Raw genomic sequence first — 27,728 nt, forward strand, 5'->3', positions numbered from 1 at the left:
CACGCAGGCAAGAACTGATGGCACACACTCAGAGACTGAATCCAGACCAATTAGGTAAGTATAAAAAATTATATACTTGTTTTATTTCAAGAACCAAGCAGAACTTAGCACAGGTAGGTAAAATATATTTTCAAATGCAAGACTGTACACAGAAATGCAATTGCAGATGGAATTGGAATCGTCACAAGTTTGTATTTGCTTTAAAAACAGTTCAGAATGCTTGAAAATACTGTGGATTACTTTGCATTACTTTTTTGTTACATCGACTACTTGAGGTGATTTGCCTAGATATCACACTATGGGTCCTACAATACAAAGGTATGTAAGACAATTTACTGTTCAAAGTACAGTTACTTTTGCTACATACAAGAAAAACAGGGGGAAAAAATTCTGAGGGAAAACCACAACATGGGTTCCTATGGAGAAAAATAATGTTATTGGTTTGCAGGTAAGTAAACGACTTACAAGGCTGGGTGTCTGGGGTTTAAACCAAGGCTCCCAAGGGTTCAGAAGGCACATGAGTTGCACCACTAGCGGCACTAGGGTGGACAGGTGCAGAGGCCCAATGTTAACCAATAAGGCTAGGGGGCTCTCGGCTAGAGGCGACTTGCGAGCATGCCAATCAGTTGTGGGAGGAATGCTCCTGGGGTTAGGATCAGCACTTCAGGGGCCACCAATCAGCATAGGAGCTGCACCACCAACAGCACAGGGTGGCTGGATGCAGGGCGCCATGAAGACTTCGGGAGCCCTGTTGTTTCCAATGGCGATCTCAGGTATGGAATAAATGCTGCAGGCTCGGGTACGGAGGTATCCTGAGGGCGACCACCGGAAAGAGAGGTAAGTTGGGGTGATGGGAGATGCTTAGACACCGCTGGTTGGGCCACCCAAGGCCGTGGGTCGTCGGGTGCAGGGGTGTCTTTCTTACCAACTCAAGTCGTGGTCGGGGGACCCCTCGGATTGAGGCTGCAGACTTGGGTAGAAGGTCGAAACAGGTTGGGGATCACCGGATCCCAGGTCAGGATCATTGAGAAGACCTTCTCCAGGTGCTGGGCCACTCGGGCCGTGGGTGTCAGGTGCAGAGTGGTGCAGAACCACGGATTCAGTTGGATCCGGGGTCTGTGTTGCGAGTCTTTGGCTGGAGCAAATCAGCTGCACACGGGAGACAGAGTCTGTTTGGTGAAGGCAGGGCAGGTCCTCTGGGATCAGGATGGCTGCTGGCTGCTGGACACGCCAGGGTTTAGCTGGGAGCGGGTCGAAGTCGAGACAGGCCAGTAGGGCTGGGGCCAAAGCAGTTGTCCTCTTCTTCCTCATTCAGCGTGGCTCTTAGGTCATTCTTCTTTCTTCTTCTTCAGTCTGAGGAGGCAAGGTTCAAGGTAGCCCCTAAATACTAAATTGAGGGGCGCTAATGGGTGTACCAATTGGTCCCTTCCTTAGGGCAAGTATACCCCCTATTATGCCACTCTCCAGAGGAAGGGGGCATGAGCCTCTCTCTGATTGGCTGTGTCCCCTCATCTTCAAGATGGAGGGGGCTGAGATGTGTGCTCCACCTCGCCTCCTCCACCTGAGGGGGGGGGAGGGCATGGGGTTGGCACACCTCTTTTCCCATCTTGGTTTTCCCACCGATTCTCCTGCACAAAGAAGGGGTCTGAACAGGTGGGAGCCAGTTGCTGGGGGCAGCAAAATGCAGGTCAGCTAACAAAGACGGCAGGCTTTTGAAGCTTCCTCTTTGTGGACCCAGCCCATACTGGGGGAGGAGGCATGAAACCTCTGCCCAGAATGGGCTTTGTTTCTGGACCCAAAGAGCGGAGGCACTCTACCCCGGGGTCCAGAAACCGGTCAGGTAGTGGCAAATGGCGGGTAGCCATTCAGGAACTACACCAGGGCTGGTCATTATTCAGGGGGCATCTCTAAGATGCGCTTTGGGTGCATTTTACATTAAATCAGTGTGGGTTTTAAATGTGCTGAGAAGTTGGATACCAAACTTTCCAGGTTTCAGTAAAGCCATTATGAAGCTGTGGAGTTTGCGATTACCAACTCCCAGACCATATACTCTCTACGGCTCTACTGCACGTACAATGAGAAGAATGGACGTAGCTGCTGAAGGGGTACAGTGCTCATGCAACTGTACCCTCACCTGTGGTTTAGTGCACCCTGCTAGAGGGGTGGCTTACCTATGCCACAGGAGTAGATTGCAGGAATGCACACAGGGATGTGTGCCATATTGGCTCTTTACTTTTCTCTGCACCAAAACACGCAGCCTTCAATGGCAGTGTTTCGGTGTTAGGGGGCAGGTTTTCTAAAGGTGGTACAATAGGTGCTGCAGCCCTTAGAGGCCTTGCCTGGTCACACTACCCTTGGTACCCATACTACATTTTACAAGGGGCTGGCCTGGGGCCGGAGATGTGCCAATTTGGGGTAAAAAGTTAAAGTTTTGGGAAAGAACGCAGGCCCTAGGAACCTGATTGGCAGGGACCCAGGGCACACTCAGTCAAACAGCATCAAAAAGTGAGGGGATTACTGCAACAGAAACCCACTTTCCCACACAGATGAACTGCTTGGAATTGCTCTCAGGGTCCTTAGCAGTGCAATCTCTCATGAGAGACAAGATGCCGTGCTCCATCCTCCTGAAGGTGTACACTGTGTTGGCGGTTTGTTACATAAATCATATAGGCAGAGGAGATCGAGGGCTTTGTCAGAGCTGGTGAAGAGCTTCTGGCATTTTTGCTTGAAAAGAAGGATTGCGGTCAAGGTGGAAAACCTCCCCAGTAAGTTGAACCGCACTGCAGACTGGTACTCCCACCAACTGAAAGATTTAAGTGCTTGGACGTTGGACTGGTTTTTCAGGTTGATAATGGCCAAATGGGTCCAGGGCCAGACTGGGAATCCAAAGCAGCCCTGGTTACTTTTCTTGGATGCCTCCTGCCCCTCCTGGATCGCAAGGGTGAAGCAATGTTGCTTAACAAAACCAGAGCCCAGACCTGCTGCTTTTGTTACTGGGGGCCAATATTGCAGCATCACTGCAAATCCAGCCCCCAGTGACAAAACCGTCCCACCGTTCCAAAACCGGTCCCCACCCTTCCAGTATCCCGGGCAAACATCCGATGCCAGCTACGGCCAGTCCGACTCAGAATGGGGCCCATGCAAAGTGGATAATTTCAATTCCCACCTGGACTACACTACCAGCACCCTCGCCTTTACGGCTGGATCCCTTGGCCATAGTAATGAACACCTTCCAACAGGACTGGAGACGGGTACGGTGATACACCTTCACGCCATTTTCCATGATCACTAGAGTTATAGTGCAGGTTCCCTGACAGAAGGTGTCCTTGGTTCTGGTCACTCCAATGTGGTGGTCACAAGCTTCGTTTCCAGATTTTCTGGAAATTTCTATGGATTTTCCAATCTGACTTCCCCAGAAACCGTCCATGTTGGCGGATTCTGATGGCAACTTTCATCAATCAATCAAGTTATATTTATAGAGCACAGCTTGTCACTCACAAGGTTATCCAGGCGCTTGCTGCAGGTCTCATTCGAAGAGCCAGGTCGAGCCCCTTAATGAAGTCAATCAGCGAGGTCGCAGTGTAGAGGGTGTTTCAGGTTTTGCTGCCGAGACAGGATAAGGAGCGTCCTCCAGTGTGGCAGTGGCGTATGCTAGGGATCTGTGTGAGTGCGAGGTAGGCGAAGCAGAGGTTTCTGGGGGATGGTGGAAGTGTATCCAGTGGCTCAAGTAGGCAGGTTCTTGGTCGTGGAGGGCTTTGTAGGTGTGGGTCTTGATATAGGATCTTTTCTGGACTGGGAGCCAGTGGACATCTTTCAGGTGCTGGGTGATGTGGGTACTCTTGAGGATCAGTCTGGAGGCTACATTCTGGATCATCTGGAGACGTTACATGAGTTCCGTGGTGCTGCCTGCATAGAGTGCATTGCTGTAGTTCAATCGGCTGGTGATGAGGAAATGTGTTACTGCCTTCCCGGTGCTGGTGCAGAGCCACTTCAAAATCTTGTCTGTGTTAAGTTTTAGGCAGTTGTTCTTCATTCATGCCGAGATGTCCTTAAAGCAGTCTGCGAGTTAATTCATGTAGATGTTAAAGAGTGTTGGACTGAGAGATGAGCCTTGAGGAACACCACAGATGTTGTGCTTGGATTGCGATGTGATGAGAGGGATGCAGACTTTTTGGGTGCATCCTCAGAGAAAGATGCCTTCCATTTGAGTGCATCGTTTGTTATATCAATCTTGTGTAAGTGATCATTGAGTGTGTGGTGGGAGACCGTGTCGAAGGAGACGGAGAGGTCAAGCAGGATCAAGGCGAATGATTCTCCTGTGTCGAGTAGGGTGCGGATGCCATCTGTTGCGGCGGTCAGAGTTGTCTCGGTGCTGTGTTTGGTTCTGAATCCTGATTAGGAGGGATCTAGGAAGTTGTTTCTTTCCAGGTGTTCAGTGAGTTGTAGGTTGATGGCCTTCTCCAGTAGTTTGGCGAGGAATGGGAGTAGCGAGATGGGGCATAGTTCCAGAGTTTGTTGGGGTCAGTCAAGGGTTTCTTGAGGAGGGGGCCTAATCTTGGCATGTTTTCACGGGTTGGGAAAGGTGGCTATGGTTAGCGAGGGTTTGATGATGGTGATGAGTTGGCGACTGATCTGGCCTCTTCCGATGTGAAAAGTCAGTGGGGGTAGGGGTCTGTTGGTGCTACCAAGTGGACGGAGTTCAAAAGAGTGCTTGTGTTCGGTGCACCGAGCCGTTTCCATGCGCTGATTGGATGGTCGGCAGTGGTGGACGATCCAAGGTTGCGGAGCTTGGAGGGTAGAGGATCGAAGTTCTAATAGATGGTTGCTATCTTCTTGTAGAAATGGTCAGCGAGGGCGTCGCAGAGTTCTCGTGAGAATAGAGTTTGAGTGGTGAACTCTCTGACGACGGTGAAGAGTTCCTTGGTTTGGTTGGCACCGGTGTTGATCTGGTGGGTCAGGACCTTTTTGCCGCTTTGATCTATCTGTGGTAGTCGTTCAGGGCTGATTTGAAGGTGGCTCTGTCAGTGTGGTTTTTGCTGGTGGTTCTTGATTGTGGTGATGAATGGGTCACTCAGACTTACTGCCTTACTGCTTGGATGATTACTGACATTGCTAGGGTCTCTCAGGCTTTACAAACAAGGCTTCGGACCATATCAGATAAGCTTGGACGCATTCCACATCCAAACAGTATGGCTGGGTTTGGCAAAGATATTCCAGTAGGTGTGTGGGAAGGAATCTGGATGCTGTGGTGGTGCATATTCTGAATTTTCATTCAGACCTTGCAAAGTGGGGCCTGGCTTATCATACAATTAATACAATCAGATCAGCCATTTCAGATGGCCACAAACCGTGGCAGGTTGTCTCTGTGGGTGAACACCCATTGGTGAGTAAGTTAGGAGGGGTGTGCCTCTCTAATCCTCCACTGTTCCAAATGGGACATCAATGTGGTACTTCGGTTGCTGGAGTTCTAGCAAGACAATGCTTACCTATCTCAAGAGGAACTAATAGGTAAGTTAATTATGGTTTTTATGTTTCATCTCTTTTAAAAAGGTATCCGACATGAAAACCTTAGAATTTTCTTCTGGGATTTTGACACCAGCCGGTGTTACCTTTAGAGTGTTGCGTAGAACCAAGACAGCATTAAGACGGTCCACTATCCATCTTTTCCAGACCATCTTAAACTTTGCGTGGTCAGAGATATCAGATCATATGAAACTCTCACTGAGGAGGTCAGACCAGCTGGTATGCAACAGTTTCTGATTCGTTAAAGAAACCTTTCAAGGAAGTTTCCCATTATCTCCAGATGTGTCTGTTGGGAGTCAGAGGCTGGCATTGATACCACCTCATTCAGAGTACATTTTGCCAGAGGTACCTTGGGGTCCAAAGCCTTTCCAGTGGGCAGTTGCCGGGAGAACATACTGAAGGCAGCTGACTAGTCTTCAGATTCAACATTTAAACAGTTCTATTTTAAACTGGTGGCAGCCATAGCCCCATGGTGGGGAGAAGGTTTTAGATAAGCATAATCTGAAGCCTCCGGTCCTGACATAGAATGAAACATTTCCTAGCTGTCGTGAAGGAATGTTTCAATTCTATTAAGGAGGTGAAGATTAATTCACCTGATGGAACTTGGGTAACATCCTTCCCACCATTGGTTTTTGCTCCGGACTTTTAATGTTGGTATGAGTATGTTCTTTTAGTTACATTTTAATATTGCACGGATACAAAACTGAGTGTTTTTATTTTATTTTTGCAATGCTATTAGGGACTTGATATGACATAACTTCTTCGAGAGATGTTAATGATTTTAATTACCTCAAGATACTGGGTATTTCTAGTCTCATTGCAGGTAATGACCAGAAAAAAGAATTCCAAGGAGTGTTTTGACCTACGTAGCGTTTTCGCACGAATAAAGAGGAAGCGCTGTTACTTGAAGAGGATTTGATGGGGAGACTGAGCTATATGATTGGTAGACTTTTAAGTTTGCTTGGACTCATGGGATTTGAAGTCCCTTGTTTTGTTTGGATTGTTATATGTGGTTAGGCTGTTGAAGATCGAGAAGCATAAACCTTGTCTCCAAGTCAATCACAGAATAGAAACTTTCCTTCACAATAGCTAGGAAATTTTTTATCAACAGTTGCAAATTTCATCCCCACCCCTTTCCTTTCCCAGGAACTGGGTCAATCCCTGTTGACTGTTTTTGTGTGGGAAGGCCTTTGGTCCCTTTGCTGGGAAGCAGAGGAAATACTTTGGCCCTGTAGGGCAGGAAAAAAGGCCTGGAATCTGATTATGAGCTGATACAGGGATGTGAATGACAGTAGTCTCACTCATGCAGCCTCCACACGCTTGTGCTCACAAGTTCAAGTGTAAATAGCCCAGTGCCTTTTACCCTTAGCTGCACAGCAGTAGCCTTATCGTAAAAGGCAGACTCTAGAGGTTAACATGGTCATACCAATTACCATTAATTCACAGGAAATGAAACTGGCTCACAGTTAAAGTCCAAAGCCATAGTCAATTGTAAAAAATTCTGGGGAACTTAATAGGTGAAACCCAGTTGCTATAAAAACTCTGCCTCATCACAGAGTTCAAATTATGAATGACAATAACTTCAACTCACTATAACAGAACTAAAGAAAGGGATCAATTCGGAATCTCCCTTGCCACTGCTCCCACACAGATCCATAATTGCTCCGAAGTCCAGCAGAGGAATTAAACTTATGTGGATGGCAGTGCAGATCAAAGCCAGCAGCGCCTTAACTCCAAAAACCTGCCTCGCCAAAGCAGGAACTAAACAGGAGAAAATATCAGGGAAGCAGCACTCTTTATGGAAACAATCTGGGGAGGTGGAGCAGGATCCTCGTCATTTTCTCTGGATTCCTGAGATGGAAGTGAGACACCCCCTAATATTGTGAGTACACAGACAAAGGCAAGGAACATGGAGCTAATCTATCTATATATATAAAAACGAAAGTATGTCTGTTTGTCCTTTATGCATTACTACACCATTCATCTGACGGGCATGAAACTTTGGGAAGTTGTTGAGTACACTCCCGCAAAGGTTTCTGGCAAAAACATTTTTTAAAAAAAAATTGTTAAAAGTTGTTGAGTACACTCCCGCAAAGGTTTCGGTAAAAAAAAAAAAGAGAAATGTGTTAAATATCGCCCCCCAGGGCCCTCATAATCTTTCCAATACTGAACGTTTACAGTTTCCAGTGCGACTCGCTTTTGCAATGACCATCAACAAAGCACAAGGACAATCGCTGCAAGTGTGTGGACTAGATTTGGAGAATCTGTGCTTCTCACATGGACAACTGTATGTGGCCAGCTCACGCGTCGGAAAACCTTTCGATTTCTTTGTGTGCGCACCAGACGGAAAAACAAAAAATACTGTGTATCCACAAGCACTCGAATAAATACACAGAATTAAAACAACACTTTAAAATGTTTTCCATATTAAAATGAATGTTTCAATAAAAATGACACAATGTAAATTAAATGTTATCATAACAAGTTTCCTTAAATTTCCTTTCTTCTGAGATCGCAGCAACGCGCGACGGGTAAGCTAGTGTACTATATTAATTACAAAAACTCGATGAGCTGAACTAAAAGCCATTGTTCTATTAATGTAGAAGAACAAGGCGCTCATGATGCCCAAGTTGTAAAGGCATGAGGAGATGAAAAAATATGGGAATGATAATCTTCTAAATCAAATGAAATTCTGGCAGACCCTTTGGGATAGGGCACAGCCCCAAGACAACCTTGTTCTGATAGAATACAATGTACACTACTGAAGTACATAGGCCAGTGTACAGAATTCATCATGGGGTGTTGAGTTGAGACCGAACACTCTGTGAACAGAGTGGATCTTGGATCACTTAAATCTGCTTGACAACAAGGTTGATAGACCCGAATTAGTGGCACCGCTATGATATAGACAGTACAAACCTACAACTAATACAGGTCACAGCAATCATCTAAAAAAGGTCAGACACCAGACGTTTCCACATAGCGGTAAAAGATGGTGAAAAGTGATTCGAAAGCTGGGTTAATTTGGGATGTCAGTCATTCATATTTATTCACAATGGATTACAAAATCCAAAAGTAGAGTAGTTCCAGTAAACTTGTTCACTTGTATGCATTATATAATTTAACCCATGTTATAAAATGTACTTCTGACTACATAAACAAGAGCGTAGGACTGCACCATTACTGAAAATATTATTTATTTATCACCATAGAAGGATTCAAAGTTATCTAGTTGACTACAAGAAATAAAGCAAAGGATTAAAAATTATCAATCGCAAGTTACACACCTGTAACACCTTTTCTTTGACGTTTCCTTCTCCGACCTCGTACTCGAAAATTTGCTTGGCTTTTAATTTCAATATTTTTCTTCTGTAACTCTTGAAATTTCTGAGAGTGAAGTGAAGAAAAAAGAAATTACAATTATGAAAAATCAAGGCATTCAGCACCACTACACATAGTTTGAGAGCATAATTATAGAGTTGAAGCTCATGTACATTTCGGAGTTTGATGTACGTCTAACTAGAACTTCGGTTTACAAAGACTATAACTGCCCTTCTCCTACTAACTTGATCTTCTGAAGTTGATACATTTCAGCTCTACAATAGTACCATCTGACATTAGTTTTTAAGGCTTGATTTTACATGCTATTGAGAAGGCCTCCCCATACAAACTGCACAGCGCCAATTTATCTTGTAAGCCGAGCTCCTCTATTCTTTAATGTAGCAGAAGGGCTACTTACAAATTTTAACAACCTGTTTAAGAGGAGTTGAGGAGCGGAACAGGTTTTGTTTTCCTTTTTCCAACCACAAAGACTGTAGACCATAGAAGTGGTCGCCACTACCTATTTAAAAGTGTTTTCATTTTACATATATTTCTTTAAGGATAGCTTATGCTTATGGCAGGCCACACTCCAATCAGTTTATATATACAGGTACAGTTATTGGCTTTCGCTAAGTCTTCTTCAAACATCTCATCAGAAGCCAAGATATTTTCTCAAGTTAATTTCATTTCCTGCTGAACGTTCAACCAGGTTCCTGGGGGAATTCTGACTCAATCAGGTCATACATTAAATCACTTAGCCAGGACGTTTATTTTTTTTATTTACTTTCTTCTATAGGATGTAAATGATCTTCAATGATGTCAGAATACTTTACAAAGCGGTACAAAAGGGGGTGGTGATGGACGGAGCATCTGAACCAATCAAACACTCACACCCAGTCAACAGGTCAGACTGATTTGCATATGGCCATGTCTGAACTGGGGTGGCAGAGTGGGCTAAAGAACGGTGATGGATTAAACCCACATCTGTTGACTGGGTATGAGTGTTTGATTGGTTCAGATGCTCCGTCCATCACCACCCCCTTTTGTACCGCTTTGTTTGCCATAAGTTGGGAGGGTATGCTCAGACGTGAGTCCCTTGCTCACTTTGCCACTGGATTCAAGCAAGCCGGGCTGAAGACGGCTGTTATGCCAGAAACCGGTCCTCGGAAGCTTGTTTCCGGTCCAGGGAAGGCATAGCTTGACAGTTCGGGCTGGACTGTTCCCATGAGGCACAGGGTCAGACTGATTTGCATATGGCCATGTCTGAACTGGGGTGGCAGAGTGAGCTAAAGAACAGTGATGGATTAAACCCAGATCTGTTGACTGGGTGTGAGTGTTTGATTGGTTCAGATGCTCCGTCCATCACCACCCCCTTTTGTACAGAATACTTAACAAAGCATACATGGAAACCCTAAATTAATAGCTTAAATTAACCCATTAAGCGCGCCGCAAATTCCGCCCCAGTGCGGACGTTCGATTGCGCTAACAGGATCAGAACGTTCAGCGGACGTGCGCAGCACTAGCGAGGTAGTGCACGCGACGTCCGCTGAACGTTCGCAGCACTGAAAGGGTTAATACAGCGGTACAATAAAGCTAAAGTTCATCTGGCAGGTAGTTACACCTATTGTGTGCAATATTAAAAGGATCCTCAATTTACAGTTTTGCCGTTACTGCCCCATTTTGCGCCAGCTTTGCCATAATTCACCTCTTCAATCATAGTCCAGTCTAAATCTGGAAGAATGCAGGAAGTCTGGGGGGGGGAATTTAACAAAATACCTACTTGTCTATGGGACAGATTGCTACATAAATGTACTTGTACTGTAACAAAATCTACTTGTCCCTTTGTAGCCATGTAGTGTGGCCACAAATTATGGCAGCAATTTCATTATTAAGAGCTCTGATATAGACTCTCTGATTATGCTGGAGCTCATACCATAGTAGAGTTTGAATACTAGCTATTCCTTTATTTTGCCACCTTTCTGCAGATCTACATACTAGGGCTAGAGGAAGCAGTAAACAATAGTTCCATTGTTGGAATGCCTTTTTGAGTCTGCGCTAAGCTATTAACTTGCATTTTTTATGGGTTTTCATCAGCTCAGCTCTAATAATTTCCCATATAGAGAAAGGCTGGAAAGTAACCCCTGTCTGACAAGGGCAGAAGTAAAGCTTCTTCTAGGGTTAGGGGAAAAAAAGTGGTCAGTTGGAAAGTAAACTTGTTACCATTCAACAGATATTCGCATGAGCAAAATTGCTCGTGCTAAAATGCAGTTCACAAATATTTTCTCTGAGTACGATTTCCTGGTCTACTTCTGTAAATTCTTGTGGATTCATGAAAGTCACAAATCTGCACGAACGCAAGGACATATACCATAGGTGCACTTTTGTGACTTTCTTTAAGAATTGGGTCCCTATGTAGGTCTGGCGTCAACCAAGACCTTTTATTTTTATTAAAATCTCTCACTCTCTTGCTTTCTCTCTTGCTGTCTCTCTCTCTTGCTCTCTCTAATGGCTCATTTCACTGAGAGTGACAGCCTCCTGCTCTTTCACAAGGAGCATATTGGCATGCAAAGCAGTTTGGTTCAGTGTCGGGAACTACTGTGGCAATGTGTGTTTTTTGAGACAAAGAATATTTTTGCCTTTGTCAATGCTTGTTATAATGAGAAGGGCCCGGCAGCTCCTACAACAGTAAAGTTTTACAAAAACTATGTCAAAACATGATGCATTGTCAAAACCAAAAGGCTGACCACCAACGTCATACCTATTGGCTTTGCCAATGCTTGTTTATTTTCATGTTTCCTATAATTCTGTTTAAATGGTTAAACTGATTTTCCATTATGAATATTTTTTGGACATACTAGCATGCATCAACACATTTTGCTAAATGATGCTTCAAAGAAATGGTACCCACAATTTCACAGTAGTTTGGAAAGACGTTTTTTTCCTAGTTGCATTTTTATACATGAATTTTTTAGGTCTCGCCTAGACTAAAGCAAAAGCGAAGCTTTTGCTGTCTATGCGAGACAACTTATGTTGCCACTTTTCTGGGAATATTGTGGACATCAGACTGTTACGAGCTTTTTCTGCTGTAGTCAGGCTGTCACGAGCTTCTCCTTTGGAGATTTGACCTCGTGAGCGCGCCTTGACTGCATCTAATGGGCCGTGCGCTTCCTTTAGTCAGTTTCACCTTGCCTGCACTTTCAAAGTGAAATGAAACAATGTGTCTGGTAGTTGTTCATGTGGAGTGCCTTCTGACCTCGTGAGCGGCCTTGACTGCATCTAATGTGTGTGGCTTTTTTTTTCAACGTGGCCCTGGCGCTTGCTTCAGTCAGTTTCACTTTTAAGGTGCAGGCGTCAATGGGTCTGGTACTTGTTTTATTTCCATTTAATGCTCTTTGGGAGAGAGGGGTGGGGGGAGAGTGAGCAGACTCAAAAAACCCTTTAAGTGTGAAAAAGGCCGCTTTATTGGAACAGGTGCACATTTACAAAATACACAAACTCGGCAACCGCCTCACAATCTAAACCACAACCCAAGTTTTGTTCGTTTTTATTTCAAAAACCCAAAACCCCGCCCCCACCCCACACCCTCCATCACACCCCACCCCCACCCGTACATACCCAAACACAAAACCATACAAAACCCAATAACATTATAACATTATAACATCACCTAATAAATATAACCTTACATTTCTGACTATAAACCAACATAACATATCCCCCGATCCATATTCTCCGAACCCCACGTCAATCAAACTGAACAATCCCCAAACAATAACCGATACAACTAACAGGTCCAACTTGGCCCAACACTGACGATCTCATAGCAAAACCGCCACGCACCTGTCCCAAGCGACAAAGAACAGTGTAAAACCCCATGAACACATGTTTCAAACCGCAGCCAGACGAAAAATAAATAAATAAATAAGAAATAAAAAACCCCTAAAAAAGGGGAAGGGAGGGAGGGACAAAAATTCTAAGCTCAACCGGCCACCAGGTCACCAAGCCTAAAATGGTGCCCGGAGCGAGGAGCCCCGCCCATTTATAGGGGAGCGCACAAAACAACTAAAACCAGCCCAAAAACGCCCAAAGAACCTGCTAGAAGGAATACCCCACCCAGATCTCCCAAACCGCCCGGGGGAGGGGACCTCCCGGTGGTCGGCTGCCCTCCCCCAAGCCCCCCTTGGGAGAGAGGGGTGGGGGGAGAGTGAGCAGACTCAAAAAACCCTTTAAGTGTGAAAAAGGCCGCTTTATTGGAACAGGTGCACATTTACAAAATACACAAACTCGGCAACCGCCTCACAATCTAAACCACAACCCAAGTTTTGTTCGTTTTTATTTCAAAAACCCAAAACCCCGCCCCCACCCCACACCCTCCATCACACCCCACCCCCACCCGTACATACCCAAACACAAAACCATACAAAACCCAATAACATTATAACATTATAACATCACCTAATAAATATAACCTTACATTTCTGACTATAAACCAACATAACATATCCCCCGATCCATATTCTCCGAACCCCACGTCAATCAAACTGAACAATCCCCAAACAATAACCGATACAACTAACGGGTCCAACTTGGCCCAACACTGACGATCTCATAGCAAAACCGCCACCCAGAAAGCCGTGGGGTGAAAGACTTATACGGAGAGAGCCCCACCTTTCTGCCCCCCCAACGCCTAAAACAGGGAGGGGTGGGAGTACGAGGGAGACCCAGGAAAAAAGGGGGGGGGGGGGACACCAGAATACAGAACCGACTACCACTTACTCACCAACCAACTGACGAACCGTCAAACAGCGAGATAGAACCTCCCGCAACTCCAGAAGATACAGGTCCATACCCATACGAGACAGGTGTACCCCATCCCCCCGAAAAAATTCCACCGCATCATATTTAATGTCACTATGGACGATGCGACCGAAACCCAGGTCTCTACAAAATCGGGAAACCTCCAAATTCACCTTCCGCCGGGATTTGTCCACCGCCTTCGGTTTCACCGCATTCCTCCAAACCCGTCGAGGAACCATCTCCGTCCAGATGACATGACAACCCGACCACTGACTGTGTAGCAAGGCCAAGTCCTTCTTAATCGCCCGGAGCAGGACAACCCCTTTGACAGAACCCATGTCATTCTCACCCAAATGAATCACCAAGACATCCGGGCAAACCCCCCCCACCAACCAAGAATTCAAGGCAGGTATAAGTTCCTTCCACAACATTCCCCCCTTCCCCTTCCAAACCACATTAAACAAACTGTCATTGAACCCCAACGAGGAACCAAAATAACTCTGTCGGGCTTGGACTTGAGCTCTTTTAATGAACGAATGGCCCACGATCCAAACGGTAACGTAAGCAGCCCGAGGACCAGCCACAGAACCTGAAAAAGAAAACAGAGTCAGACAGGCAAAACAGAGGCGGACGCCAGCGCTCCAGTAGGCTCATTACGAACATAGCGCCGAAAACAGTTAGAAGTCCAGCGCCCCAGACCCATGATGTCCTCCCTCGACCATCCCCTGTGGAAGGCCTCTGTGGCCGCCCCAATCCGAAAGGAATGAGTACCGTATGAAGAGCCATCTAAACCAATATGTCGCAGCGCTTTTCGCAGTACCATGCGCAGTTGATAATTCGTCACACTAGACCCATTGGCATGTTGAAAAACTCGAAACTCCACCAACCCACCCGACAATGCCTTCCAACATAGTCCCCAATGTAAAGGGCACGTTTCCTGAGGGGAAACCGATTCTAACCAGACACCTTTACCCACACTTCTCTGATCCGTTTTGGAGTGGGAGAGCCAAATATGAACCCCCCGCTCCGTGATCGTAACATCCCCCCACACAAGTCCAGGAGAGGATCTGTTGCCAAGCAATTCAGACACACGAAAAGCACCAAAAAACATCCACACCATCAACGTGGCAAACAAACACGCTTCCACTCGGTCAGTACACACCACCGGCAGGACAGAGATAACCTGGAACAGTTTTTGCCACGACAAAGGGGATCGCATAGTGCGAATAGCACCACTCTCTCTAGACCACCCTTCCAACATTCTCCTACCCAGCTCCCCAGCCGACGGCGAGTAACCCCACAAAAGCTTACCCATGAAAGAAACTCCAGCCAGTTTTCCAGCTATAGTAACCCTAGACAACTTCTTATCCATCAATACCAAAATAAACTGTACCACATCTTCCGACCTTTGCCAATCCAGGTCCCTCCGACAAGCGCCTGACTCCAAAAATTCCTTCCAGGCTAACTCATACGCCGTCCTCGTGGAAGGGGCCAGGGAACCTAAAACCAAGTGAAGGACCCGGTGTTTCCTATCTTCCAAAGCTGTTCCGGCATGAGAGTCGGCTCCTCGTCTGCCTCCAAAGCAAGCCCACGGAATCTCTCCCACTGTGAACGAGACAAAGCATCCGCAATGTCATTGTCCACGCCAGGCACGTGAAGGGCCCGAAAACCAATATCATGTTTCAGACAACCCAACACAAACACTCTCAGAAGTTTCAAAATCTGGGGATCTCTGGCCGACTGTTTGTTAATCACCTGAACCACAGCCATGTTGTCGATCCGAAAAAGGACCTTTTTGTGGGCCAACTCCGCTCCCCACAGTGTGACCGCCACAACCACAGGAAAGAGTTCCAGAAAGGCAATACTTCTACCACCATTCTTCCATTGGATGGGCCACTGTTGAGCACACCACCGTCCTTGCCAGTAAAGGCCAAAACCCTCACTACCAGCGGCATCAGAGAAGATCTGTACCTCCCAACACCAATCCACCTCCCAACACAAAGGCACACCATTGAAGGAATGTAAAAAGAAAACCCACATACGTAAGTCCTCTTTCACCCCCGCAGACAGTCACACTCTATGATGTGGAAGGGAATGACCAGACAAGGCTCTGCCTAATCGCCTACAGAAAGTCCTACCCGCTCGAACCACCCTACAGGCAAAATTCAGGTGACCCAGCAGAACCTGTATCTCTCTCACAAACACCTTCTCTTTCCCCAACATAGTACCAACCAGCTCGAGCATTTTCAGTTTCTTTTCCAATGGAAGACGAGCCTGCATCAAATGAGAGTCAAGCTCGATCCCCAAAAAAGACATGGTCGCGCAAGGACCCATGGTCTTCTCCGGAGCCAATGGCACACCCAAATAACTCATAAGTGATTGAAAAGATGTGAGAGCCGCATGGCAGGCTAAGGAACTGGCAGCACCTACAAAAAAGAAATCATCCAAATAATGAGTGACAAGGTCATGGCCACTCTGTGAAGTAAACCACCATTGAAGAAAGGTGCTGAACGTTTCGAACAAAGCACAGGACATAGAACAGCCCATTGGCAACGCCTTGTCCACGTACCACTTCCCAAGGAAATGGATGCCCAGAAGACACCAGTCCTCAGGATGGACTGGAAGGAGCCGAAATGCGGACTTAATGTCGCATTTTGCCATCAGGGCGTTAGGGCCCGCCGAGACAACCAGCCGCATGGCTACATCCACAGAGGAATAAGACACCGATGCAGCTTCCGGGTCAATGAAATCATTTACTGATTCACCGTCCGGCCAGGACAGGTGTTGAATGAGCCGGAACTGACCAGGCTCCTTCTTGGGGACTACACCAATCGGGGATATGATGAGGTTCGCGAAAGGCCAGTCATCAAATGGGCCCGCCATCCGACCTTCACTCACTTCCTTGTCCAATTTCAACTGTACAATGTCCGGGTGTTCACTCGCTGACTTTAAATTCTTGGACCAACGTCTCAAACGCGGCCCCTCATACCCCAAACGAAAACCCACCTGAAAACCCAGCAACAAGGTCGACCGCAGCTCCGCAGGCTCATAGTCCCGCAAAGCCGCAGCCAATCTGGTTACGTTAACCGGAGTACGAGCCTTTGGGCCCAGCCCCAGATGAAGATTTCCCTCCCCTGGGAGCTGGGGGTTGTTGGGGAGGCACGAAAGTTCCCGAACTTTGTTGAGCACCCTGGGGCCCTGGGGCCCTGGGCCCCCAACAGCGGGACAACGGATGACTCTTCCGCCCACATTGGGAGCATTCATGGCGGAACTTACAAAACTGCCTGGTACAGGTCCCGGTATTAAAATCCCAGCATGTGCCGATGGGCGCCTGGGCGGAAGAGACGGCCCCCACCCCTCCCCGGGTGGGACGGGACTGAAAGGGACGATACAATATAGGGAGACCACTGGCTGTAAAAATGGTCTTTCCAGAGGCAGACGAACCCATAGTTTGCTGCCAAAGGTCAGAGTCCAGCTCCCCCCATTTCGCCTCAGGGTCCCAAGCCATCCTGGCCCTGAACTCCTCATCATATTGGGCCCATGCATAATCACTCCGGGTTAGCTGAGCCTTACGAATAACGTCCATGTATTTAAACAGGGACACACAACGCTCAGGGAATTTCTCACAGTAGACGCTGGCAAAGATTAAAAAGGCCGCCGTCCAATTTTCTATATTCAGGGGCACTTTAGGGCGTTTAGCGAGCTCGAACTCCTCCTCCTTAGAACCTTCCTTAGCCCGGACTTCCCTGTGGAGCAACTTTAACAGTTCCACATACTCACCATTCCATATTTTTTCTTTCGTACTTAACATCAAATGAGCCCCCAAAGGCTTCGCCACACCCATGTATGGCAACTTTTTGATTTGTAGTTCCTTACTGTGAAGTACCCTTGACGTAGTAACCACACCAACAGTGGACGTACCACTATCCACCATGTGACTTGTACCAACCTCCTCACCATTAGTGCCAACACCTTGATCCCGTACCACACGACCTTTATACAGTTTACCATCTTTCTCCGTCGACATTAGGTCGACACCAACACCAATAGATACCATATGGGGCCGCACGGCATCCTCACCTGGATTTAAAAGAGGCGGTTGACTGGTTTCCGTCCTCCACGTTGTTCGTGCACCAACATCTGGCCTTCGAGGAGCCCTCACCACGGGGCCGAGCACTCGCGGCTGTGACGATTCCACACGACTCCGCACCACTTGGTCCTGTAACATGTCACGAGAAACATTAACATGCCCCCCCCCAGACACCACATCACGAACCTCGCCCTCTTCAGGGCTATCCTCATCATAATCTAAAATCAAAGAGTCGTCCAACTGAGGGGGGGGGACAACCACCGAAGTCTGTCTCGACTCCACCGTATGTGAACGACCATGGGCCTTACCAGCCCGTACTCTGGACCTAGGTGGGGAGGACGACTGAACTCGTCTACACACCCCCCCACCAGAAACACTGACCACCTGTTGACTTCCAGAATACGAGAAACCAGCAGTCGAAACTCTACGTGGCACAGGAGAGGTCGTACATAACCTGCCCCCATGAGCAATGCTGGAATCCACCGCCGAGGCCGGGAAGGTCGTACTGGACCCGGATGCACCGCCCATGTAGAAATCCCTCGTTGGGACCATCGAGGTCGTATTAAACCTGCTTGTGATGGCCGCGGCGGGATCCCTCGAAGGTATGGGACGTGCCGCGCCAGGCTCCACCCGCACTTCTCCTCGGCGTACCCGGGCTGCCTGCCGCCCTGCCAAGTCTGCTGCCGATGAACGAGCTTCTTCCTGCAAAGAAAAAGGCCGGACTGGTGTGCCGGGTCCCTCACAAAAACCAACTCTATGAGGGGCAGAAAAACCGCTAAGAGGAACACCGCCCCCCCTACTAGACACGCTAAAACCACCCGAACCAACCATACTCTTTCTCTTCAAAGCATCACAAAGACGCGGAGACGGCGGACAGACCTCCTCATCCGAGCTAACATGCAACACAGCCTGAATAACTCTCGAAGCCGTCCCCTGAGGGTCCCAATCCTGAACCCCCCCGACCGAAACAGCACCCCGGGAAGCAGGCCCCGAACCCACCAAACCACCATGACTTCGAAAATCCCCCGACAGCCTATAAAAGGCTCCTTCCCCCCCCACACTTCCCTGAGCCATATCCCCCACCACCCGAAAATGGCGGGAATCCCCCCCCAGGCCCACCCGCACTGCCCAGCTCCCCACCCGGAACCAGCAAGTCATGCCGCCCCGCACCCTCAACCATACCCATCTGGGCCCACTCCCCCTCCCCCAAGGAGCTGCAACCCCCAGACATGGCCTCCCCCCCCCCAACCGACCCAGATGGGGAAAACAATAATGGACTCTGCAGCTCCCTTCCCCCCGCGCAAACCAGAACGCCACGGCCCTCAGGCCCCCCGACACCCGCAGAGGACACCAAAGGCCGCCCGCCATGCTCACCAACCGCACCACCATCAACCGTCACCGGGACCTGAACAACATGGCGGCGTATAACGCTCAGTGGAGCGACCACCTCCTCAACGTCCGGATCCGGGGCACCCCGCAACGGCTGCTGCGCCACAGAAACCACATCCAAAATGGCCTCCACCCGCCCTGCCTGAGTGACGTCATTCCCCACCCCAGCGGAGGCAGAAGCCGAACGCCGCGTGCAACCACGCTGCCTGGAAGCACGACGGCCCCGCAAAACGGGAGCAGAGGCCGCTCTATCCCTAAGGCCGATCTCCGAAACCTCCCCCTCCCCTAGAGGGAAACCCCCAACCCCAGACCCCTCCAACAACGAAGAATCCAAAGAAACGGCCTGCTCAGAAGAACCAGCCTCACTCCCCCGCCGGGCCCTGGAACCCGCCCTACGGGTCCGAGAACGACCCCGCTCACTTACCCCATCCTGCCTCCGACGTTTCGGGGAGTAACATGCTGCCACCGCAGCCGACACCCTCGCAGAGGCCTCCCGCTGGGGGCGCGGGGTCTCGGCCCGACCCCGGTCGCCAATAACCAGGTCCAAACGCCCCGCCTCGCTAAGCAGGCGAATGGCCTCCAGCACACGATAATCTTCACCAGACATGATATCGCCAAGGAAGAAGAACAAACCTACCAAAGTATGAACACACAAAAATTCTAAGCTCAACCGGCCACCAGGTCACCAAGCCTAAAATGGTGCCCGGAGCGAGGAGCCCCGCCCATTTATAGGGGAGCGCACAAAACAACTAAAACCAGCCCAAAAACGCCCAAAGAACCTGCTAGAAGGAATACCCCACCCAGATCTCCCAAACCGCCCGGGGGAGGGGACCTCCCGGTGGTCGGCTGCCCTCCCCCAAGCCCCCCTTGGAACAACAATTTTATATTACTTGTGTGTATTACCACTGGCCAGAATTTCAAAGACTTATATTCACGCAGGTGAAATAATACTATTGTGATTAGGGCCGATTTTTGGAGTCTGACCGTTCAGAGTGCAGAGTGGAGCTTCAGAGTGGAGCTTCAGAGTGGAGCTTCAGAGTGGAGCTTCAGAGTGGAGCTTCATAGTGCAGAGTGGAGCTTCAGAGTGGAGCTTCATAGTGCAGAGTGGAGTTTCAGAGTGGAGCTTCAGAGTGCAGAGTGGAGCTTCATAGTGCAGAGTGGAGCTTCAGAGTGGAGCTTCAGAGTGCAGAGTGGAGCTTCAGAGTGGAGCGTGGAGCTTCAGAGTGGAGCTTCAGAGTGGAGCTTCAGAGTGGAGCTTCAGAGTGGAGCTTCAGAGTGGAGCTTCAGAGTGGAGCTTCAGAGTGCAGAGTGGAGCTTCAGAGTGGAGCTTCAGAGTAGAGCTTCAGAGTGCAGAGTGGAGCTTCCGAGTGGAGCTTCAGAGTGCAGAGTGGAGCTTCAGAGTGGAGCTTCAGAGTGCAGCTTCAGAGTGGAGCTTCAGAGTGCAGCTTCAGAGTGCAGCTTCAGAGTGGAGCTTCAGAGTGCAGAGTGGAGCTTCAGAGTGCAGCTTCAGAGTGCAGCTTCAGAGTGGAGCTTCAGAGTGCAGAGTGGAGCTTCAGAGTAGAGCTTCAGAGTGCAGAGTGGAGCTTCAGAGTAGAGCTTCAGAGTGGAGCTTCAGAGTGGAGCTTCAGAGTGGAGCTTCAGAGTGGAGCTTCAGAGTGGAGCTTCAGAGTGCAGAGTGGAGCTTCCGAGTGGAGCTTCAGAGTGGAGCTTCAGAGTGGAGCTTCAGAGTGCAGAGTGGAGCTTCCAAGTGGAGCTTCAGAGTGCAGAGTGGAGCTTCAGAGTGGAGCTTCAGAGTGCAGAGTGGAGCTTCCAAGTGGAGCTTCAGAGTGCAGAGTGGAGCTTCAGAGTGGAGCTTCAGAGTGCAGCTTCAGAGTGGAGCTTCAGAGTGCAGCTTCAGAGTGGAGCTTCAGAGTGCAGAGTGGAGCTTCAGAGTGGAGCTTCAGAGTGGAGCTTCAGAGTGGAGCTTCAGAGTGGAGCTTCAGAGTGCAGAGTGGAGCTTCAGAGTAGAGCTTCAGAGTGGAGCTTCAGAGTGCAGAGTGGAGCTTCAGAGTAGAGCTTCAGAGTGGAGCTTCAGAGTGCAGAGTGGAGCTTCAGAGTAGAGCTTCAGAGTGGAGCTTCAGAGTGCAGAGTGGAGCTTCAGAGTAGAGCTTCAGAGTGGAGCTTCCGAGTGCAGAGTGGAGCTTCAGAGTAGAGCTTCAGAGTGGAGCTTCAGAGTGCAGAGTGGAGCTTCAGAGTAGAGCTTCAGAGTGGAGCTTCAGAGTGCAGAGTGGAGCTTCAGAGTAGAGCTTCAGAGTGGAGCTTCAGAGTGCAGTGTGGAGCTTCCGAGTGGAGCTTCAGAGTGCAGAGTGGAGCTTCAGAGTAGAGCTTCAGAGTGCAGAGTGGAGCTTCCGAGTGGAGCTTCAGAGTGCAGAGTGGAGCTTCAAAGTAGAGCTTCAGAGTGGAGCTTCAGAGTGCAGAGTGGAGCTTCAGAGTAGAGCTTCAGAGTGGAGCTTCAGAGTGCAGAGTGGAGCTTCAGAGTAGAGCTTCAGAGTGGAGCTTCAGAGTGCAGAGTGGAGCTTCAGAGTAGAGCTTCAGAGTGCAGAGTGGAGCTTCAGAGTAGAGCTTCAGAGTGCAGAGTGGAGCTTCAGAGTAGAGCTTCAGAGTGCAGAGTGGAGCTTCAGAGTGGAGCTTCAGAGTAGAGCTTCGGAGTGGAGCTTCAGAGTGGAGCTTCAGAGTGGAGCTTCAGAGTGGAGCTTCAGAGTGGAGCTTCAGAGTGGAGCTTCAGAGTGGAGCTTCAGAGTGGAGCTTCAGAGTGGAGCTGCAGAGTGGAGCTTCAGAGTGGAGCTTCAGAGTGGAGCTTCAGAGTGGAGCTGCAGAGGAGCTGCAGAGTGGAGCTTCAGAGTGCAGAGTGGAGCTTCAGAGTGCAGAGTGGAGCTTCAGAGTGCAGAGTGGAGCTTCAGAGTGCAGAGTGGAGCTTCAGAGTGCAGAGTGGAGCTTCAGAGTGCAGCTTCAGAGTGCAGCTTCAGAGTGGAGCTTCAGAGTGGAGCTTCAGAGTGGAGCTTCGGAGTGGAGCTTCAGAGTGGAGCTTCAGAGTGGAGCTTCAGAGTGGAGCTTCAGAGTGCAGAGTGGAGCTTCAGAGTGCAGAGTGGAGCTTCAGAGTGGAGCTTCAGAGTGCAGAGTGGAGCTTCAGAGTGGAGCTTCAGAGTGGAGCTTCAGAGTGGAGCTTCAGAGTGGAGCTTCAGAGTGGAGCTTCAGAGTGGAGCTTCAGAGTGGAGCTTCAGAGTGCAGAGTGGAGCTTCAGAGTGCAGAGTGGAGCTTCAGAGTGCAGAGTGGAGCTTCAGAGTGCAGAGTGGAGCTTCAGAGTGCAGAGTGGAGCTTCAGAGTGTCAAGAGCAATGCCAATAGCTCTAACTTTAACAAAGGCAAAACCATTGCATTGTAAATGCTTGTTATTTTACCGAATCACATGCTCATGCTGCTGCCTGGTTTGTCTACATGCACACAGGCAGAATCACTCGGTACAAAATGGATCCTGTTCACTCGTCAGTACGGTCTTGCGCCGCCCCACCTTCCCCCTGCCAAATACATTCATTCCAAATACTGCTTATTTTCATATCAGACTGACTTCTCACATCTGGGATAGCAGGGGCACCTTCCACAGTGATTAGTGCTTCACAAAAAATAATTCTCGGCTAGCGCTCAGAAGCCTTGAAGCTTTGATTGAATGACACTGCAGTTTGATGCCCCGCTCGTTTTTTGATGCTATGCGTTCCAGACACTGATTTTATTAAGACTCACTTGGAGCTCTAAACTGTCACTTGATCTTTCTTTGGGTCATTTCGTTTGCCCGGAAGGACTAACATATCTGTGAAACCCTCTTCTTTTATAGTTTGAGCATCGTCTTCGTTTAGCAGGATAACATTATACATTTGAAAATACAAATATCCGGGAAGAGCAGAGAGCAAATCTCCGCGATGTTGGGCATTCTCCTATCATAAAGGAAGCGTGTTGGTGGGACCTGTGGCATCTAACGCATCATTTAACCCTATATGCGTGGGCACCTACCACAATAATGTATAGGATGAGTTTGTTCCGTTCCCGTTTTTAATTTGATGTAAAACTCAAATCACTGCACACTCTCTACTACACACACTCTACTACACACTCTCTACTACAGTCACTACTCTCTACAACACACTCCCTACTACAGTCACTACTCTCTGCTACGCACTCTACTCTCTACTACACTCTACTACACACTCTCTGCTACACACTCTACTACACACTCTCTACTACAGTCGCTACTCTCTACTACACACTGTACTACACACTCTCTACTAGTCACTACTCTCTACTACACACTCACTACACACTCACTACTACAGCCACTACTCTCTTCAACACACTCTATACTAGGCACTCTCTACTACACACTATCTACTACAGTCACTACTCTCTACTACACACTGTACTACACACTCTACTACAGTCACTACTCTCTACTACACACTACTACACACTCTCTACTACAGTCACTACTCTACTACACACTCTACTACACACTCACTACACACTCACTACTACAGCCACTACTCTCTTCGACACACTCTATACTAGACACTCTCTACTACACACTATCTACTACAGTCACTACTTACTACACACTCTACTACACACTCAACTACACACTCAACTACACACTCTACATTACACACTCTACATTACACACTCTACATTACACACTACATTACACACTCTACACTACACACTCTACACTACACACTCTACACTACACACTCTACACTACACACTCTACACTACACACTCTACACTACACACTCTACACTACACACTCTCTACTACACATTCTCTACTACACACTCTCTACTACACTCTCTACTACACACTCTACACTACACACTCTACACTACACACTCTACTACACTCTACTACACACTCTGCTACACACACGCTCTACTACACACTCTACTACACACCCTCTACTACTCTCTACTACTCTACTACACATTCTCTACTACTCTACTACACACTCACTACTTTCTACTACACTCTACTACAGACTCTCCACTCTCTACTCCACACTCTCTACTTCAATCTCTCTACCTCAATCTCTCTAATTCAATCTCTCTACCTCAATCTCTCTACTTCAATCTCTCTACTTCAATCTCTCTACTTCACATTCTGTATTACACACTCTCTACTACACACTCACTACTCTCTAGTACACACTCTCTACTACACACTCTACTACACTCCCTACTACACATTCTCCTACACACTCTACTACACACTCTACTACACACTCACCACTCTACTACACACTCACCACTCTACTACACACTCACTAGTCTCTACTGCTCACTCTACTACACACTCTCTACTACACACTCTCTACTACACACTCTCTACTACACACTCTCTACTACACAGTCACTACTCTCTACTACACACTCACTACTCTCTACTACACACTCACTACTCTCTACTACACACTCTACTACTCACTTACTACTCTCTACTCACTCTCTACTACTCACTACTACTCTCTCTACTACTCACTACTACTCTCTCTACTACTCTCTCTACTACTCTCTCTACTACTCTCTCTCTACTACTCACTCTCTACTGCTCATGACAATGCCATTTATTTATCTGTTTCCAAAACCAACACATAAATAAAACATTTGTCATTTACAATGCCAAAAGCGCTAACTTTTGCAAAGGCGAGACCGTTGCATTGTAAATGCTTGTTTATTTTGAAAGCAAATACTCATCAATTTTGCTTTCACGCTTTTGCATATATTTGCATCTAATCACAGAGTATCCTAGAAGCATTATACTGTTAAGCCTTGCAAACGTGTGTACACATTTTTATACTGGAACCACTGTCAGTAGTGAGGTCTGAACTTATAACATTTCTTTAGAGCGCTCACCATAATTATAAAGGCTTTGTGTAATGCACCTTAAAGACAAGTTCGGACAGCATTAAAATATGGACACAAATATTACCTTAACTGCAGACAATGGCTTGGAAGTCAGGCATATCCGTAAATCACACAGAAGGCAAGGCAGGATGCTGTGTATACCATTAAATGTCTAAACTACCAGACGTTTATGGGAGTAGAATTAGGAAGGGAGTTCACACCCTCCTACAAAAACTGAAGAAACAAATGAGTCTACGACAGAAAGACGAGATCTGGACTCAGTACTATTTTAGAACTGGTTAACTTCAGTAGGACATAGCTGACTTAAGTAGTTCTTCTGCCACAGACCAAACACTACTGTCAACCAGTACTGTATATGCAACACTCAAGAAATGAAAATTACACCTCCTGCAAACCTTATTATAAATGGCATACTGCTCATGAAAAACTACTGGTACTGTTTCCTGCCAATCACCTGATTACAACCATGCCACTCATGACAAAAAATAAGTACTACTGCCAACCAAAGTTCCCATCGCTCATGTTAAATACCTAATCACTGCTACCAACCATTTTCCAATAAGCAACCCATATACGCCAAACACAGTATGCACTTTATAAGTATTGTTCCACGCATGCCAAAGACCAGAAGTAAGGCTACAAATGTATTGTTTTTCAAGTGGCTCCAATGCATAGAAAATACAATTGGTGCTACAACCAATCAAGTTAATGAATAGGTAGCATAGCCATGATGCTAATAAACATTATCGCTGCTCCCAATCAGTCACCTCCACCACAAAAAAAGTAGCTCTCACCGTTGGCAAAATCCTGCAGGACTCTGAAATCTGCATTGGACTGTGTATGACTATCCTGCTGCAGACCCCAAAAAGGCTTTAGAAATGCATTTTTCAGGATTCATTCACCCACCAAATTCTAAATGCTAACAATCATACAAGTTTAAAACTTTACAAAAAAGTACTAAACATCAGTGCCACGATCGACACATTGCTTCAACCCAGAATCTCCAACTCTAACACCTCTCATTAACAACATTTATGACGTGTGTGCTGAAATTCGACCGTGTAAAGTTGTTCCTGTCTTGTCTGCAGTGATATAATTGTGTAACATACCATTCGCAGAATTCCTGAAAATCTTCAACTTCTGAGCAATCTCTATCAAGACTCAGTCAAACTTTGGAAGGGATTATTGTCAGTCAACACCGAAACCACATTGAATCCTAAAACCTCCATGACTACAACAATCTGGATGGTGGTCAGGAAATGTGACTACACAGCGCTGCTAGATCTTTGGAAGGACCTCGTTAAGGCTTTTAACTAAAGATCTTAGCTGTCCTGGCACTGCTGAACATTTGAAGGCCTTCGTGACTCTAATATCTTGATTTCTGGATGTGCTTAAAATGTTTCTGTCCCAGATACTAAATAATTCTAAGGCCTGAATTTTCTCTAGGATTGCTTAACGTGTTTTTTGGCAGTATATGATTCAGGTATTGCTGAGGAGTGTGTGGCACATACTCTCTTGTAGAACTAGAGCAGATCGGATGGAATTTCACCTGTATCTGCAGTCCATGACAGGAATTCATACAGCTTCTTAATAGCGGATATTGAATGGCCCGTGTTAGAGAGCCCACTGAGTGATCATGGGTTACCTTGACTTATCCATGGTTTACCCCCATTTAGTCATTCAATTGCTAGTTTTGTTATCTTTTACTTTTAATATGTATGCGCTGTCGCTGGGACATACCATCCAGAAACATGCCTTTAAGGTTCAATACTTTCTGATGACTTGCCCATTTTCTTCTTATAAATGTATGTTGGTAATGTATTTCTTGCCAATGTTCTCGACTGAGGTTACACTTTAGTGCTCACCGCCATTAGGGAAAAAACATTTAGGAGCCATGGCTGTTGCTGTAGCCAAAGCCTCAGGTTTTTTTTCAACCCTATATACAAGGTCTGATTTATCCACACCGAGCAAAACCAGGCATTGAACAATATAACACTTATAAGAATGACTGCTCTCACCCCATGCAGCCCCACCTTTAAGGCTCTGCCATTAGTACCGCTTAAGCTCCCTGCAGGGTAGGTGTTCGAGGCCCTCCTCTACCCACAGGCTCCAGTCTGTGTCTCATTCTTGGTGATCTAGTGAAAGAGCGCCCTGCTCTTCTGCTATTCCAAGCTGTTCTGTATTTTGTCTTATTGCCTTTCTATCTTTTGTCTCTTTGTCTCTTATTTTCTTCTATTTTGCATCTTTTTCATTTCTTTTTTTCTTCTATTTGCCTTTTGTATTTGCCCTTCTACTGCCTTCTTGCATCTCTCTCTCTCTCGTCACCTCCCTGCTCCCTTTTCCTGAGTTTCCCGCCGATGCTGCCTTTGCCGCCGCTCCCGCTCCTGCCGCCCATCTGATCGCCCGCCCCCTACTTAATGGCGGCTGCTGCACAGCAAGAGCAAGACCTATGACCTCCTGGTCAGAATCACTGCTCTACCCCGCGCAGCTCCACCGTAAAGGCTCTGCTTGAGCTCCTTGCCAGGTAGGTGTTCGAGGCCCAGCTTCACCCGCAGGCTCCTGCCTGCGCCTTATCCCTGGTGATCTAGTGGAAGAGCACCCTGCTCTTCTGCTATTCCGCTCTGTTCTTTGTCTTTTGTCTCATTGCCTTTCCCTCTTCCCACG

At 47.5% G+C, this 27,728-nt stretch overlaps 1 protein-coding gene across 1 annotated transcript in view; it reads right to left on the reverse strand.

Moving 5' to 3' along the window:
- Positions 1 to 27,728, reverse strand: part of FAM204A (family with sequence similarity 204 member A) — a 450,793-nt gene that overhangs the window by 403,197 nt on the left and 19,868 nt on the right. Inside the window, exon 2 of the mRNA XM_086920295.1 lies at positions 8,811 to 8,910. Coding sequence (XP_086776421.1) covers positions 8,811 to 8,910 — 100 coding nt within the window. The remainder of the gene's footprint in view (positions 1 to 8,810; positions 8,911 to 27,728) is intronic.

Source organism: Lissotriton vulgaris, chromosome 5, assembly GCF_964263255.1.
Source record: "Lissotriton vulgaris chromosome 5, aLisVul1.2, whole genome shotgun sequence".
Lineage (NCBI taxonomy): Eukaryota > Metazoa > Chordata > Amphibia > Caudata > Salamandridae > Lissotriton > Lissotriton vulgaris.